Genomic DNA, 17247 nt, shown 5'->3' with positions numbered 1-17247 from the left:
CTTACATTTAGTGTTAGAGGTAAAAAATAATGATAATAGTTTTTGCTCTGTCTTTTGTGATTTTAACATAAATAACTAAGTGTTGAATACCTGTTGAGAGGAGTAAAATCTTTCAGTTAACTGCATTTAGACCCTCTCCTCGTGCCAGAAAGATTCTAGTGTATCTTTATTTTGGGCTCCTAGTTTTTCCGTGCTCTCCTGGTGTTCTCTGAAGCGTGGACTCTGCATAATTCCTGAATTAAGAAGAACCCCTTTAGAATTAACAAAAACTGTTCCACAGTCATCTGGAGCATCACTGTGTACAGGAGTGCCTCTTTCCCTAACTTCCCCTCAGGGTAAAGTACATTACTTCAGCAGTCATCACATACCCTGTTTGTACTGGGAGTGAAAGACTACAGTAGGGAGTTGGATTTAATTTATTTTCATTAATTGACCTTATTCACTGTGAAAACTGCTTATTCAGAGTCTTTAAGTAATAACTGAAATGTTTGAACTTTGGCCAGAAGAAACTAGCTCATTGGAGACCATATCCTAGAACATAATAACTTTTTTTTTTAATGGTACAGTAAAGCAGTTTTCAGTGTGCTTTGAGGAGTACACCAAAGGATTTCACACTCATACACACACACTCAGCTATGTATCAGTGGGCTTTTGGTAATAATTTAGTGGAAAACAGTTGTGAGAAGATGAAAATACAAATAAGTAAGGGATTCCATGCCTAAAAATGTAATGAGAGGGGTTTTATTTCAATCTAAGTACTTGTCTATTTTAATTTCAGCTTGGAAAGGGATCCTCCTGAGATATTATGACATTCAAGTAAAGAAAAACATTTAGAATACTTGAAGATACAAATCTAAAAATACTTGCAGGTACACAAGTCTGTCAAAAGCACTTTATCACCGTAGCAGCTCAACACATGGCAGCTGACTTGCTTGATAATGCCTAGTTTTGTTTAGGGGGAATGGCTTTTCATGTTTTATATGTTGTTAATATTCAAATTGTGTAGGTTGCTCTGCTAAACCGGAAAATAAATACTCCTAAATACTTAGTTTGGAAGATCTAAATTGCAATTAGTAAATACCGTCTGTTTTTTTCTTTTGCTGTCTTTTCTAGAAGGGCTAGGCTTTTACTGCCCATTTTTTTCCTTCAGAGGTGCCAAACTGGGTCCATTCCTTGAAATTTAGGGGTCATTTCTCATGCTCTACCTTTGTTTGCCTTAGCCAGATAAAATTACAAAATAACAGCTGCTGCTCATCCTTTTTCCTTTTGATCCATGACCCAGTTCCTGAATTCCTTTGGGACTCCTGTGACTGTTAAAAATATAGGTTATCTCTTGGTTTACTGCCCAGCTAATATGCATTTCCTTGTTGTTGTCTTCAATGGAAAAAGCTATGTTTGTTAGGATTTGCTATTTTCTGGCTATTTCCCATGGTTAATATAAAGAGAGATTTCAGCCAAAACAGTGAGGAGCTATGTAGAAGGAATGCAATTGTTCTTTGCAATCTGTGTTAAGCGCATTAATCTGTGATCATTTAAGAGTTACATGAAGGCAACAAAAAGGAAGCTAAAAAGAAGTAAATGAAATAGGAATGGCCACTTGCATTGAAAACCAGGGGTTAAACCTGCATAAACTGCAGCATGTGACTTCCTGCCCTGCCCCAGTCCATAAGTCTTGTTTCAGTCAATTGCAAGGTACAGATGGGAAAGCTAAGTGGTGATACAGGAAACAGTAATAAGGTTTAATAAATATTTCTGTATTTGGAACAAAATTTGTAAGTCCTCCCCTTTACAAAAAAAGAGAATGTAAGTTTTAACAAGGGCTGTAAGGTTACTTTGGCTTAAAGTAAATATTTTCAATTTAGCAAACCAAAATAACTTTCATATGCACGTTCCCAAATTTAAATAAACTAGTTTGAAGAGACATCTCAAGTACTATTATTGACTCTAAAAAAATGCACCAAAATGTAGGAACTTGGAGATACTTCTAAAGACAATGCTAGAACATATCCTTTTAAGTGAATCCACAGAACCTAGGGTATGAATGAGCTGATACTTATCCAAGCATAGCAGTGGATCAGGATAACAAAATAAAAAGTAGTGTTGGTTTCAAAGTGTTTTTGGAAAACAGATCCTGTCAAAAAAAAAAAGTTTTATTTGAATAACTTACATGTCTGGCTGATAAAATCAAATGTATTGGTACGTTGAGGTATCCTATGGCATTTGGCAAAGTGGCACATACCTATTCAATTAAAAAAAAAAAAGAAAGGGTCCCTATGCAATTAACATTTAAATTACTCACTTGACATGCTTGAAATTCACTTAGTAACAGGGAGACATTCATGAAGGTGTCTGGTTTTGAGTTTATCCCCTAGTGCTGGTTTTTAGTGAATGCTATTTGATAGCTCTGTCAATGAACTAAATGCTGATAAAATCCTTACTTGCAAAGCTTTCAAGAGATAGAAAATTAAGTTGGTAGAGGTTACACTTATGACTTTAATTACTAATTAAATGGTTAATAATTGCATGCAAGGTGCATTTTTGAACAAAAGGTTGCCTGTGCTTAGAAGGTGTAAAGCTTTTCCTTGAAGTTAGGAATCAGCTTAGTGTTACTGCATAGTCACTGTTGATAGTTACCATAGCAGAAGTTTTCTGTCAGATCAAAAGGAACTTACATGATCCATAGGAGCATGCAAACACAATAGGGAATATAAACAAGGAAATGATGTACCTAGTATAGATCTGTACCTTGCACTAGCAAGGCTACTACAGGAATGCAGAAAAATATATTTCTGGTGTTCCTGCTGCAAGAAAGTCTAATAGTTCTTGTGTGCTTTCTTTAACCTTTCTTTGCCTAAGTGAGAAGAGGAACAGTGAGAGCTGAATATTTTCATAGGATAGGTTAGGAATTAATAGGCATATGTGGATTGCTTCCTTACAGAAAAAATGGTGTAACCCAGCTCCTGGGAAGTCATGTACCCTATCTGAATTTATAGAGTGGGTCAGCAGATGGTAGTTTAGTTGCTTCTAAAACAGTAATCTGACTCTCAGAAATCCTAAATTAACGGGTTCTTTCCAGCTGGTGATATTGATTCTCGAGTCACACAGGAAGAATATTGCCTTTGTACTCTTGTAAAACTTTTAAAATTGGGTATTGTGATAACATTTTCTTTCAGGATTTCAGCTAACAATGAATAGTAAAGTGCCTCCAGAGAGCAGTTCAACTGGCTCAAAATCTGAATTGTCTTACAGAATTACAGTTGTCTTATATTGATCAGTCTCTTAACTGAATGCTTGAAGTTCCTAAAATAAGTGGGATGAATCCAAGCCACTTTTGTGTCTAAAACAAGCTAATCATGGGCTGTAATTGAAAAACTTTGTGTTTGGGAGTGCACTGGGGTGTCATATTCTCTCTGCCAATTCTTCTGGTAGATGTGAAACAAACAAAAATTTAAGGTTGTAAATCAAATGCTCAAAACCCCACAAAGCTAAAATTTAAGATTTCCTGTCTGATGTTAAATGTAAGACTTTCTCAATAATTTCCAAAATCTAATTCAAGTGTATTATGAAAGCACCTGCGCAAAGAAAGACAATTTTCATAGGGTCTTGCCTGTGTATTTTCAGTGTCCCAGGCTTGTATGATGATACAGAATTTATATAGGTTATATCCTTCTGAATGACTAAAAGTTGAAATATATTAAGTGTAAAGTAGAGGACTGCAGAAAGAAGTACAACTGTGGTTAATACAAATGCATATTTCTTCCAAGACTTTTTGGAGAAAACAATCATAATGAAAAGGCCTTTGTCTCAGGTGACACACGTTTCTAGCTACTGCACTAGCAGGAATCCTCTGTTTAGAGCCATACCAGTGTTCCCTGCTGCTGAAATTGGCTACATGTTAGTGGAAGCAAGTTCACACTGAAAAGGGGGTTTAGTGCTCTGATTAACATCTCTTTACCAAAGGAAAAAGGAATGCTAATACTCAGAAATTCTGTGTTGCTTAGGAAATAGTTTAGCAAATGCCAGTCCCACGTCCTTTTCAACCACTTTGTCCATATTTGTCTCATTTTCCACATCCTGTTTCTGTCTTCATTAGTTACAAGAATAACATGCATTTTAACTTCTGATGTATTGTGTGTCCACGTTCAAATTGTGCTGTTTAATCATACTTGATATAGGAACAGCAGGGGCATTGAGGAACCTGGAAAGGTTTGGTATTTTTCCCTTTCCCCTAGCACCTGGGAGACGTGGCTTCAGGGAAGGCTGTGCTCAGCTACTGCAGCCAGAGGCAGCAGGTGTGGTTATGCCTCTGGGTGGAACAGCTGTGAGGGGCTGTGGCATGTTCACCATCACAGCACTTTTCTAAAGCTGCCAAATTCTAACCAGAACTTCTCATGCTGCCAGATGTTTTTAGCCTTTCTTACAGAAATGATGGAAGGTGGATTCTTTGTGTGATTGCATTCTCTGCTACATGGCTTGGCCTTGCTCTAGGCTATGGAACTGACATTCTCAATTAATAGTAGCTTTTAAGTTTTTAGGTTTTCAAAAATATCTTATTTTCTCCAAAAAACTCCAAAACCTCAGGAAAAGTCTAATTTCATATATATAGCTGACTGTTAAATTCACTCTGAGGCATGTCCAGCATGGAAGGCTGCAGGTGTTTTTAAGTTTTGCTAAGTTGTGTGCAGCTGAAAGCATTTCCATGGAAAGAATCAGTTCAACTTTTCCTATGAATGTCATTGTTTGCTACTAAATTAGACTCTTGCTTTTAGCAGTGAGATTTAAAATCTGTTACAGCTTTTCAAAATCATTTCTCATGGCTGGCTATTAATACTGGCAGAATTTTCTGTTACGGCAAAGCAGGCTGTATCCAGCATTCATCTTTTAAGAGCAGTTCTGCTTTTAACAAAAGTGTTAGTAATGCAAAGGTTTCTTCATAACACACAATGCTGTTCTGTTTGGCAACTGTACAGGCCTGTCTAGTTATTTTGCACAGTTCAGATCTTTTCACACTGTCCATCAGGGATTAAAATATTTGAGCAATTTGTTAGAATGTGATATGGATCCCAGTATGGAATTCACACTGGATGGCTAGATTGAAAAGATACGAATGCAGAAAATGCTGGTTTCAGTTTAACAAATAATCCTTTTATTTCTACATCTCATATTGAGAAGACTTATTCTGTTTGCCACCAACTCCTTGACTTGTCAGGATTGAGCGGGTGGGTGGCTCAGAGAACCTCATTACAGAGCTTCTGCTCACTACACAGTTCTCTCTGGTACTGTCCTTAAGCTAAAAATAGGTAAATTTTAATCATTCAAAGATAAATATAGTACTTAAAAATTGCTAGGTGTCAGGACAGATTTTCTTCTGTACTTTTTAACTACTGTAACTTGAACAATCATATTGAACTATGATTTGAATAGCACTTACTTTAGTTGCTCAAATTCTTCTAAGGTTATTGAAGAACTGTCTCTTTAACACCATCTAGTACCATGGGTAGTATTTATCTATACTAAGAATCTTACCTCTGTATGTTTTCCCTGTTAGCAAGCAGATCTGATCTCCCTGGGGAAAGTTGTGTTGGCTTTGGCTTGCAATTCTTTATCAGGAATTCAAAGAGAGAATTTGCAGAAAGCAATGGAACTGGTGACAATCAACTATTCCTCTGACCTGAAGAATCTGATTTTGTAAGTTTGTTTAATAAACCTTTTAAAGGAAATAGCAGCACTTTTCTTATGTATACAAATGCAAAAGCAAAATGGTATTTTTAAATGCAAGTAAGATTACAGGTAAATCTGCGGTTGTTGAGTTGTCTTCGTGAAATAGGCACACTGACTTTTTGGCCAAAAAGTTGAGTGCTAGCTTTTTCTGGCTGGGTATTCTTTTTGTGTCATTTCAATATAGTCAGCATTTTTCTCCCTTGCAGCCTGAGTGGGAAAAGTAGAAGTCTTTTCTCCTTTCCTCATTTGAAAAAAAATTGCATTGCAGTCAGAATCTTCATCCATCTCTCTTTTTGTGTATGTTCTTGCTGCTTGAATGGAGTGAACTGCACAGTTTTGTGAAAGTATACTCCTGTCTTGTATAAATAACTGACTCAATGTATACATGCAAATTGACTGTGTTTTCTTGATGGTATCTTCTTAAAAGAAGCATAACAATTGTCAACTTGATGTATTAAATACAAGAAGCTAAATAGTTGTAAAATCATAATGGAATATAATGTTTGGCATTTGCAGGAAGTAATCTTTGTTGGTTGGGTTATTTTGGCAGGTATTTGCTGACTGACCAAAACAGACTTCGCAGTGTAAACGATATCATGCCTATGATTGGTGCACGATTCTATACTCAGTTGGATGCTGCTCAGATGCGAAATGATGTTATAGAAGAAGATCTAGCAAAGGTAAATCATGTAGTAAGTCCTGCAGAAAGACCTGTAGTCAGTGTTCCTAGAGCTGTACCTTGAAAGCGAATGTTTTCTACTAGTTTCTGTTGGGTTTTTTTTTTCCCTTCTGTTTGTTTATTAGCCTAAGTAATCTGCTGGAAGGCTTGACAAGTCTAAACTCAGGCTTTTGAGAGCCCCAGAGCTTCAAGAATGCCTAGTTTTAAGATGTCTTCAGCTGTGTTTTAACTGAAGTAGCATCTTCATTTCCAGACAGTAATCTTGGGAAAATTATGTTCTTTATAGCATGGTTAAAAATAGCATTCTGAGTGAAGGAGGCCATGTATGTCATGGAGATAATTTAATGTGTGCTAAAGCCCCATAAATTTTTAGGTTTGGATTTTGGTGTCCTTGTTCTCATATGCTTTCCTTTCTGAATTAATTCTAATCCATGGAGATACCATGTTCAGCTTTCCTAAGTGTGCACTCTTGCTGTGGGGGTCTGTGGTGTTCAGTCAAGGTATCGAGTACTAGCTATAAAGGAAATATGTACTATGTATCAAGTCAGGGTGCATTTGTTCAACAGGAAGGTGTCTGTTAGTCAGAAGCAGCTGACAGCAGGAGATACATTGGGGAATGCTCTCATGGCCCTGAAAATATGTGGAATAGGGTACTACAGGAGGATTTAATCAAGTTGTGTGATTCCACTCCATTATAACCCCTTTTTAAGAGACAGTAGACCAGTGTTTGGATTCTGATAGACTCGGTTCTCTTGATTTCTCCAGTATTGTCCTGTTGGAGAACAGTCTTCCCCTCCTTGATGAAAGATGCTGAAATCTATCAGGAGCAAGGAGCTGTAGAAGAGCCAAGCAGTATCTCTGTACCTCTAGATGCTGGGTGCCCACTTTCTCAGAATCAACTACTAATCCTTCTCCAGAGGTTTTTAAGTTTGTTTGTTGTTAGGGTGGCCTATGTGCCTGCACAAAGCTGGGCAGATGAACTCCTTCCCATAGCAATGATGGAGATTGCTGTGTGATCAGTATTTTTAGTCAGGCTATTTGAGCAGTTGCTTATCACTGGCAGGTGGGCAGAGATACTACAAATTCAAGTTGTTGCTTAGCCCTCAGTTTGGCAATAGCTGTTTACTTGACAGTGATAAATACCACTTCTTAATTAGCTGTCACACTGTAACTTGTTTGTACTATGCCATCTCCTCCATTAACATCAGAGCTGCAGTTTCCTTTAAGTCTAGTCTGCTACCCTCTGTTCATTTTTGTCCCAAAGCAAATGCTTTGGAGAGAGTATTAGAAAAAGACTAGCATGTGTGATTTTTTTTTTTTCCTTACATTGTCCAAGCATGCAGTCATCTGTAGCTTAGGGACTTCTGATGCTGAGTTTGTGTGTAGTTAATATCTTTGTAACACTCGCTTCTCACAGAGCAGTAACCCTGTTATGCTATTCTTTTCCTTCCTCACTTTTATGTTTTTCGTATTCATGTCATAGCAGTCAAAGCCTCAGTTTATAAACCCTGTGGAGAGTATCTCCCTCCTTACAGACTACTAGGCCTGCAGAGAGGCCTCTTGGAGTCTTGGTGCCTGTGTTTTTGCTCAGCTGTGTCACCATTCACTGGGAATCTGCAAGGCAGTGAACTTTATACAGGTGTAGTTTTGGCTTTTGAGTATTTGACCACATGCCAAAAATAAATTTGGTGGTTAGACCAAATAGTAGACCTTGGCTAGCTGGACAGGGTTGGTTTTCCATGTCAGTCTCTAAGTGTTGCCACTGTTGAGGTACAAGCTGTTCTTCTGTGTGTTTTTAGACTATTAATAGAAATCTGCACTCCATAGGTTGTCCAAGGTCAGGCTGCTATCACCTTGACCCACTTTATTTACCTAGCTGTGCACAGTAATCTACTCCAGACTGAATTCAGTTGAAATCAATATGATCATGCATGGAATTGGATGCATCTTAGCATGAATAAAGTTGTAGACCTGAGCCATTGGAGAATATGAATAATATCAGAGAGGATCTTTTCCTGACAACTTCGATTTACACTGTGAATTAATTCTTTTTGTTTAATGTAAGCTAGGATGTTACTGCATCCTAAGTAGTGTGGAAAAACACGCTAAATCAACTTTCAGTTGCATGTGTACTAAGCAGCTATAACTTTAATGTTCTCCCTCTGTGTGACCTCAATGTCATTGCTTTATTTATATCATTTATGGACTCAGCATTTATACTCTTTTAAGACTTAGATTCTAACTGCTTTGAAAAAACTTGTTTCAAAATTATTTTTGCAATCATTTATCATTTGAGTATTTGTTTGATGATATTGTTGCTAAATATTTACTAAAAATGTTTACAAAGCATTTCTGAAAAACACATCTGGTAGATTGTTTCTTCTCATCTTTACCTGAAATAAGGTGGTGTACCGCATACTTATGCATATCTTGATATCTGTGTGTGTGTATATATATATGTGTATATATATATGTGTGTATATATATATATATATATAAAACCCCATATTCTTCTCATGTGACTTACTGTATTTTATCATACCTGTGAGTATAGGCTGGCAGGAGATTAGATTTATATATTTCCAGAAGGAAATAGATGACCTGGTCCAGTTCCTGCTGGGACTGGGAAGTATCATTAGTTGGTGAATCTTTGCATTATAATTTGAAGTGCTAAAACGAACCCTGGACTACTGATACATAATACAATGCATTTGATCTCTGTCTGAAAAAATGATACCCTCTCCTTTGAATAAATAAGTCTTTGTAATTAACAGTGCTTCATTGGCATTATTGCCATGTATTTTTTGCAAGTAAATCTCTAAATTTTGTTTCAGAGACTCTTAATAACTTTTTTTTTTCTTTTCTAGGAGGTGCAAAATGGAAGGTTGTTTAGGCTTCTAGCAAAATTGGGAACAATCAATGAGAGGCCAGAGTAAGAAAACTTGTTTTTGTGGTTATAGTATGTAAAACACAATTTGCAATGCGCTTTCTTCCCTCATAAATTTAAGCTAAATTTTCCCCGCATATTTATTTGCCCATGGAGAAATGAATATTTAAGAACCCTTGAGAAAAAATAGATAAGCAACTTTGACCAAAACTTTAAATAGGCAGGAGAAGGCTACAAGTTGTTTCCTTGTATTTAGTGTGGTTTATCTTGTGAGTGGCAGTAGTTTTGGAGGAAATCCATTGCTTGCTTTTACTGAAGCAAAGGATGTAGATACTGGTTTTTGGCTAGTGAGTTTTCACCTTTTTTTTATTGGCTAACTACATGAAAATGAAGTGTTCATTTTCTGTTTTCCATCCCTCTGCATAAACTTAGAGTTATGTTTATAATGCAGGTTTCTACATGTGTTTTATGTGATAAACTTATTGCAGATAATTTTTGATTTTTTCCACTATTTTTTGGTGGCTCTTGGAAGGCATTAGCTTTAGGTGCTCAAACAGCTGAGAAAGTTTTGTATCTTCTGTTTGTGGTGGGGGGACTAATTTAATTGCAATTTATAGCAGGAGATTAGCTAGGCAAGACTACTCAGCTGAGATCCAAGTGTCATTTATATCTGTGAGGCTTGATTTTACTTAACTCACTGAGCTTTGATATGAGAATTTGTTTTTCACTAGGTTTCAGAAGGACCCAACGTGGTCAGAAACTGGAGACAGGTATTTACTAAAGCTCTTTCGAGATCACCTTTTCCATCAGGTGACAGAAGCGGGTACTCCTTGGATTGACCTCAGTCACATTATCTCATGTCTTAACAAGGTACACTGTACTTCAGTTAGCTTTTACACATTTGATTGGGTTAGCTTTCTTTGAAAGAGTATTCCACTGAAAAGCAAGTTGCCACTGGAAGGTTTATGCCATTGGCTTAGCTGGTGGCTATTTTCCCCATTTTGGATTAAAACCATGTATTCTCTAAGCTAATATTCCAACATCTATGGATATTTTAAATAAAACTAGTACATGATATTAAAAATTTGTTAATATAGCATGAGATACAATATTAACTTTTCATCCTAGAATGCATTGATTACTGTGGATAAGCAATGCTGGTCCCTTTATGCTACTCTGGTCTTTCAACACAGCATAAAGGATCCATAATACTCCTTTAACTGGGGGTGGTTTCTGTTGGTAGTTATCACAAAGGATGGTCATAAGGCAAGATCCATTCCTAAATTGTGCTGACTTAAGTAGGTGGCAGGAGGGAAACGGAAATTTGTGCAAAATCCTTGCCATCAGGACAGTGCTATAAAATTTCTGTGACTTAAAATATTACGTCCACTTCTGTAATAACTTCCCTAGTCTCTCCAGCCCTTTGTTTTCCAAGGCTGACTTAACAAAGCTATTTGCAGTTTTCTAAGAGCTGCACCACTAGCAGAATTTTATCCGAGCACTCTCATGATTAATAGCAAGAGATGTGTGAGAAACCACGAGATCTTCAGTAGATGAAGAACTCGTCTTGCTCCATAAATTAAACAGTATATGAGCTGATTAAATTTTTTATTAGTAGATCAGCTTTCAACTTATTTTACATTGTTTTGCCAAACTTCAATAATCCATGGGAGATTAAGATGCTGCAGCTTTTTTTGTTGTTGCTTTTGTAGCTGCTTGGTAGTTTGACTTGCTCTGTAGAGAATGGTGATGCAGACACTGACAATACACAGTTTTAGTGCCAAATATATTCTTTTCTAGGACTAGGATAGCCAGCTTTCTCCTCCAAGAAAAGTGGAATGTGTTCAGATCCTTTGATGTGTAATAACTGTACAGTTAAATATCTTTCTAAAATTGTCAGGGTTTCTAACCTCCTATTAGACCACTGCTGTGCATTTTTTAACCTCCTTTTTATCTTTCTGGTTGGTGTCTGTAATCACTTTAAAAAGGACATTAAAGGGATTGAGGCTAAATCAAAAAGAAAGCATGTTGACATTCAAGTAGGCATTGAAATGCCATCATGATTTGAAAGCAGTGACTCATACAGTACTGTAGCAAGAGGGGACAGTCCTGAATTCATAGGTCAGGTAAGAGACAATGTCAAAGAATGCCTTGTTCTATAAATGTTCATGGCTTACCTTTTCAAACAGAGACTCTTCTCTTCTGTGGTTGTGGGCTCAGCACACAAAAAAATGTAAGGCTTATAGAACTCTGCTTTGGAAATACACTCTAAGAAGCACTTCAGAAACTGTAGAAGTACTAGTAGAAGTTATATGGACTTTACTGGTACTTGCCAAACACATTCCTTTTGAAAAGTTATTCTGTTGTTAAAGAAAAAAACCAAACCAACAAACTTTCCTTTTCAATGTGGTGTTTTGAGCATCTTTTCAGCTGAGGATATTGATTTATGCACCCACAGGAGGAAAGAAAGCCATAAATATTGATGTTTGTAATTAGGAGTGTGGCTTTCTTAATACAGATCTTCCATTAGGAAGACCTTCCATTAAGGTAATTAATTGATTTGTTGTATGGTGCTAATGGGAATGAACAGTGAACAATATTTCACAAACACCTTAATTGTATTAGTATTTTGTAATGGATGTTGGAAGACACTGATGGTTTTATCCTACTGTACAAAAATTAGAAGCTAATTGGCTTGCTTTCAGCCTTCTGAAACCATTCACAAAGCAGCAGCTTTAAAATGTGGTGGTTCCAGTTTTTAAGGTTACACTCAAAACATTACTTTAGAAGAGAAATGCAAGAAATTGCTAACTTGCTGTGTTGCTCCAGACAGCAGCTAGTGGAACATCTGTGACAAATTTCATTGTTTTTCTATTCAGTACAATATTATAATTGTAGTATAATTATATTACATTTAAACCTGCTGGGGTTGTATTTCCAAAGAATGGATTGGTAGTGTCATATCTCACTTGTCTCTGCCCCACCTCTTGTATTGGAATAAGAAAGACTGTGGTGGAACTATCAACATATTGACTAAAACAAAACTACAAAAGTTCTGCATAAAAGAGTCTTGACAGTTCTGTATTGATGAACATTTCTTGCAAAGTGAGAAGAACATAAGAAACAGTGATGTAATGGGCTTCAGCATGTAAAGCAGGATATTTCTCTGTTAAAAATTAGGATCTAATGGAATATAAAAAAAGTGCATATTGAATTTGAGAAGTCAGAACAAACCATGAGAAGAAATGTGGAACAAACATTGATTTTCAACTACAAATTATTCATTTGGTTATAGATTTTACCAAAGTAATTTTTTTCTTTCTAAGGGGTTAAATGTACCATACAGCGTAGTTTGTTTCCAGTACTGCCAAAAATGTGAGGATTGGGTTTCTACTAGTTTTCAGGCTACCTGGGGCTGATCCATCCATTATTTCATTTTGGAGTGGACAAGAAGTAAATTACTTACCCTATGTTTAGGTTTGTAGATGATATGTGCAAATGTAATGTTAAATTTAGTTTTGTTCTTCAGGAAGTACGTGAAAATTTTGCCAGCTTTCTGCACAGGGAAGTATAGCATTATAGGATTACTAGCTTTGTGGAATGGGAAGGAAACAATGGTAATCTAGTACTAAGGTCTGGAATGTCCATCAGGTTAAGACCAAAATGTCTCGATTTTTTGGCGAGGATGTTGTTGTGGTGCGATTCAGATTCTTCCTTTGTGTCCTGTTAGCAGATTTGAACTGCGCCATAACAATGTACTTGCCAAGAAATTGATTGCTTTTGTTGCTGGGGAAATGTTTTGTCATTTCTTTCACACTTCTTTTATTTTATCTTTTGCATTCTTGTTACAGTTAGATGCTGGTGTGCCAGAAAAAATAAGCCTCATTTCCAGAGATGAGAAGAGTGTACTTGTGGTAACTTACAGCGATTTAAAACGCTGCTTTGAAAATACTTTTCAAGAACTGATTGCAGCCGCAAATGGTCAGTTGTAGTATTTGCTGAAAGCATGCAGGACATTGCTGAGGAACTTAACCTATAGCAAATTGCACTACAGCTGAATTGTTGTTGTCATCTCATTTCACATTTGGGAAACAAACAGGAGATGAGCAAAGCTGCTTGCACTTCAGTCAGGTACACTGTTACTTGAAGGGAAGAATGTTTCACTTATCCTAGAGCTAAGGCTGCCATTGGAGGCTTTATCTGTGAAGAATTTATTTTAGATTAAGGAACACATCAGGTGCATGATGTTCCTACTTTTATTTTTTCCACTTGTATATGCACTAATTTTAATTTTTTTAAGACTTTTCTGATCTCTGAAGTTTTGCCACATTGTATACTTAAGGGAAACTCTTTGCAAGGACATTTCTGGGATACATTTTTGTCACTGAGGATATAGCAAAATTTATTCATTTTTGATATTATTTGCACCCAGAATAGCATAAAGGACCAGGTAAATAATTTAATAGAAATTGTGTTCTATTAATGACCTTTTAGTTCGTAACCTCTGTAAAAGTGTGTTGTATGCAAGCTCTGTATGCCACCCACTGTTAGCTCAAAGAAATGTGAGAAGAAACAACTTTTCAAAACCAGTCAAGTGAAGTATTGGTGAATTGACTAAAAAGGAAAGAAAGTCCCCTGTCATTTGATTTAAACCTTGTCTAAGCGAAGTGACGAAAACAGCATAATGGGAAACATCTTTAATTTAAGGAGCATATCAAACTTGCTCTAAACACAACCAGCGCCTTTTAAAAACTGTTTGTACATTTTCCTGGTAGTCAGAAGCATTTACATTTATGCAATTTTTTTAATAGATTTTTTTTTTAAAGAAATTGTTTAAATGCCTGAAGTTTCAGGAGTGTATTACTTTAGGTTATTTACAGTATAATTTTTGTATAAAGTTCTGTTCTTTGAACCACAGCTTTATTATGGTACGCTACACTGGATACAGATACAAAGACACTGTTAAAAGAAGATTAACTAAACACAGCAGTTGTCTGGCATCAAGAGCTTTTCAAGTTTTACGGCCTGAATCTGGAGGGATAATGATCTGCTGTGCCTTTGCAGTCACTGCTTAGCCCAAAGTAATATTACTTTTGCTAATACTCAACACATGAATATTCCTGAAGTAATTCAGTCTCAAAAGTCTGGAATTTTGCTCCTCAATTACCTTTCTAATTTTTGGACATGCAGTTGTCTCCAAACTTGGGTATTCATGGGATTTCTAGTTAAACACCTACACTTTGATACTGAAGACTGCCAAACATGTAGGAATTTCCTTTCTTAAAGCAGTAGTGAAGACTGTATCTATCCTTTCCCAGCACTGAATGTTTTAATAGCACTGGGTGCTCACCATGAAGAAAATGTGGAAACTCAAAAGGTCAGGACAGACTCTAAGCACTTGCAACTGATGTTACTGACATCAATTTTAATGATTCTCAATATTTGTAGTTTTCAGAGAAGTTTTTAATATTTCTCTGTCCACTTTTATAAGCTTTAAAATGATTCTCCGCCTTGAGACTTGCATCAAGAAAAAAGCAACTCTCTTCACATCGAAAGCTTTGAAGACTAGGGACATGCTTTACACATTTTAGAAAATGTGGTTGAATCCACATTAAGTAGCATCAGTTGTTGAGTTTAAAAATCAATTATTGTTGCAATTTTCAAAGAAACATAATGTTTAATATTCAAACGATAACAGTTGCCAGAATGTTCTTTTTAATATAAAAGGAACAGGAACTTTGAAAAGTGAACATGCAGAACAGTCTTTTATCATTAGCTCATGTATTTGAGGAAGAGCAGCTGTCTTTTCTATGTTTTTTGACAAATCATATTGTAATTCTTTTGTACAAAAAAAGAAGTACTTGTATTCTAGAAGAAATATGGAATGCTTAATTTATAAGCGGGCTGAGGTTTTTTCCAGTATTGTTTTCTTTGAAAATGAAAGGGGATCATCTGTTCAGTTGTGGGGTTTGGGAACCTTTGAAAATTTAATTTGTGGACCAATATTTTGTGGAAGTGTAAGGCAGGGGTAAAATAGGGCTTGAATTCTCATCCTTTTTAGACCAGCATACCCTCTGCAAGACATGTCTAAATTGCAAACCTGTGTGTATTTGCATAATGTCAGTTTGCTTCAGCCCCTAGTAACCTCAGGACTTGGTTTAAAAATAAAAAGGTAGACAGCTAATAAGTTTTCATACATAATGTCAGCCAGAAAATATTTGGTGTCAGGTAATACATAAAATTAAAAAGAAGTTGAGCTTTGTTTTCTATTTATTTTATTTGGTCGTATTTGGGAATAATTTGAACAGTCTGAAGTTCAGCTTGGGTGTTTTTTTTGGGGAGAGCCCTTCTACCCCATTTTAATTCCATTTAGAAGGTTGTCCTAAAGTTGTAGTTTGATCCATTCATAGGAAGAACTGTGTATCTGTATTTAAAAGAAGAGTCACCAGGATGTGCCCTCCCAGATGGGAAATTTATTTCTGACCTTCCTATTTTTTTACAGCTAAAAGCACAGAAGGGACAACCTTTGAAATCATCTGATGTTGGTCATTTTAATTTTTGTACCTGTTTTAAATTTTGTTGCTGTATTTACTATATTGTAAATATTTTGTTGAGGGTACCTATGTATTTTTGATTTGCCCTTGTTTCAGTAATTCAGGTGTCAACTGCTTCCCCTAAAAAGCACCAGTATGTTAAGTTCTAATGTCATGATCCCAATATGTGTTACTCATCTTTAATCCTGTTTTCATTGTTCATGTGTACAGCAGTATTTTTAATAAAGAATACCAGAAATAATGTGGCCTTATTTTTACATTGTGAAGCTCTGAGGTTGGGTCCAGGGCACTTCAACTTTGGTGGTGGAATTTTATTTCATTTGTCTTGTACTTCTTTTGTATTCATTCTGTCTGCAATGCAGAGTTTAAACAAACAGGAGTCACAAATCGTGTTTAGTGCTTGCCACTTAGAGTGTATCAGATGACCTAAAACTGAGAGATACTGTTCACTAGAAGTGTATTAATGCATATTTCTGTAACTCCCAAGTCAAATCCCATCTGCTTCAGTTTGATCAGTTCTGCTTTCCTCGATAAGCCCTACTTTTGAAAACTCTGCCCAAGTACCCTTACTTCCATGTTTTTTGAGCTTTTTTTGCTCAGAAACAAAGTGTATTAATTTCTCTGAGAATTTGCACATGGAGTCACAATAACTTCATTTCACAGAATACTTTTCTACATTTTTAACTAGCAAAGGTTTGATGATTTGCTGGTCAGATAGAGTCTCCTATATCCATCCAATGCTGACCATGCTTATGGAAGATGTAATTTTATGTAATATATTGTGTATTGTCAATAGTCCTTGCACATATTTAACATTATCACTGAAATTGCAGTGTTTTAGGAATGCTATTATATAAGCTACATTTTTTGATTGATGCACATATCCAGTCTCCAGTTTCCTCCTTAGTAATATGCAGCAACAGCTACACAACTCCTCCAGCAGTTGATGATCCCATTCTGCTTTCCCAGAGAAAGCTTCATCTCCAATTCCAGCATTTGGAGAGCCCCTCAGATTGAATGCTGTTTAGCAGAGAGCACTTGATTGAACATCTCTATGGAGGCAACATCCTCAGCTTCAGATGGATGGGGTGGGGATGTGGGGATTCCCAGAAGAAAAGAGTCTCTCTGCAGGCCTAAGGTTCTGCCTCCTGTCACAGAGCTTCAGAACAGGCTTTGGTGAGGACACCTTAGCTCTGTTTGCTTTCCTTTTCTCTGGTGTGCATTGTCTAGCTGCTGAAGAAACCAGGAATGGTGGGTGGTTAGATGGATGTTTGTCTTCCCCCACCATGAAACTTTGCCTCTCCCAGAGGCTGGGTTGAATTTTTGTCTCTAGACAGCAGTAAGCTCTAGGAAGTATGCTGAACCTAGGGAATGTCACCCACACAGGGAACAGTGACAGGTGTCTG

At 36.5% G+C, this 17247-nt stretch overlaps 1 protein-coding gene across 5 annotated transcripts in view; it reads left to right on the top strand.

Moving 5' to 3' along the window:
- Positions 1-16072, top strand: part of PAN3 (poly(A) specific ribonuclease subunit PAN3) — a 79814-nt gene extending 63742 nt beyond the window's left edge. For 3 of the 5 annotated variants that reach the window (XM_064716823.1, XM_064716802.1, XM_064716792.1), the window contains 5 exons: positions 5549-5688; positions 6272-6401; positions 9268-9332; positions 10019-10157; positions 13139-16072. In XM_064716823.1, coding sequence (XP_064572893.1) covers positions 5549-5688; positions 6272-6401; positions 9268-9332; positions 10019-10157; positions 13139-13279 — 615 coding nt within the window. In that variant the 3' untranslated portion in view covers positions 13280-16072. Of the gene's footprint in view, positions 1-5548; positions 5689-6271; positions 6402-9267; positions 9333-10018; positions 10158-11275 lie in introns of all 5 variants that reach the window. The other 2 variants (XM_064716818.1, XM_064716811.1) reach the window with 2 other exon arrangements.
- The last annotated feature ends 1175 nt before the right edge of the window (positions 16073-17247 follow it).

This window comes from Zonotrichia leucophrys, chromosome 1, assembly GCF_028769735.1.
Source record: "Zonotrichia leucophrys gambelii isolate GWCS_2022_RI chromosome 1, RI_Zleu_2.0, whole genome shotgun sequence".
NCBI classification, from domain to species: domain Eukaryota; kingdom Metazoa; phylum Chordata; class Aves; order Passeriformes; family Passerellidae; genus Zonotrichia; species Zonotrichia leucophrys.
Note: the sequence above shows the minus strand (reverse complement) of the source record. Positions and strands in the feature narration are given on the sequence as shown.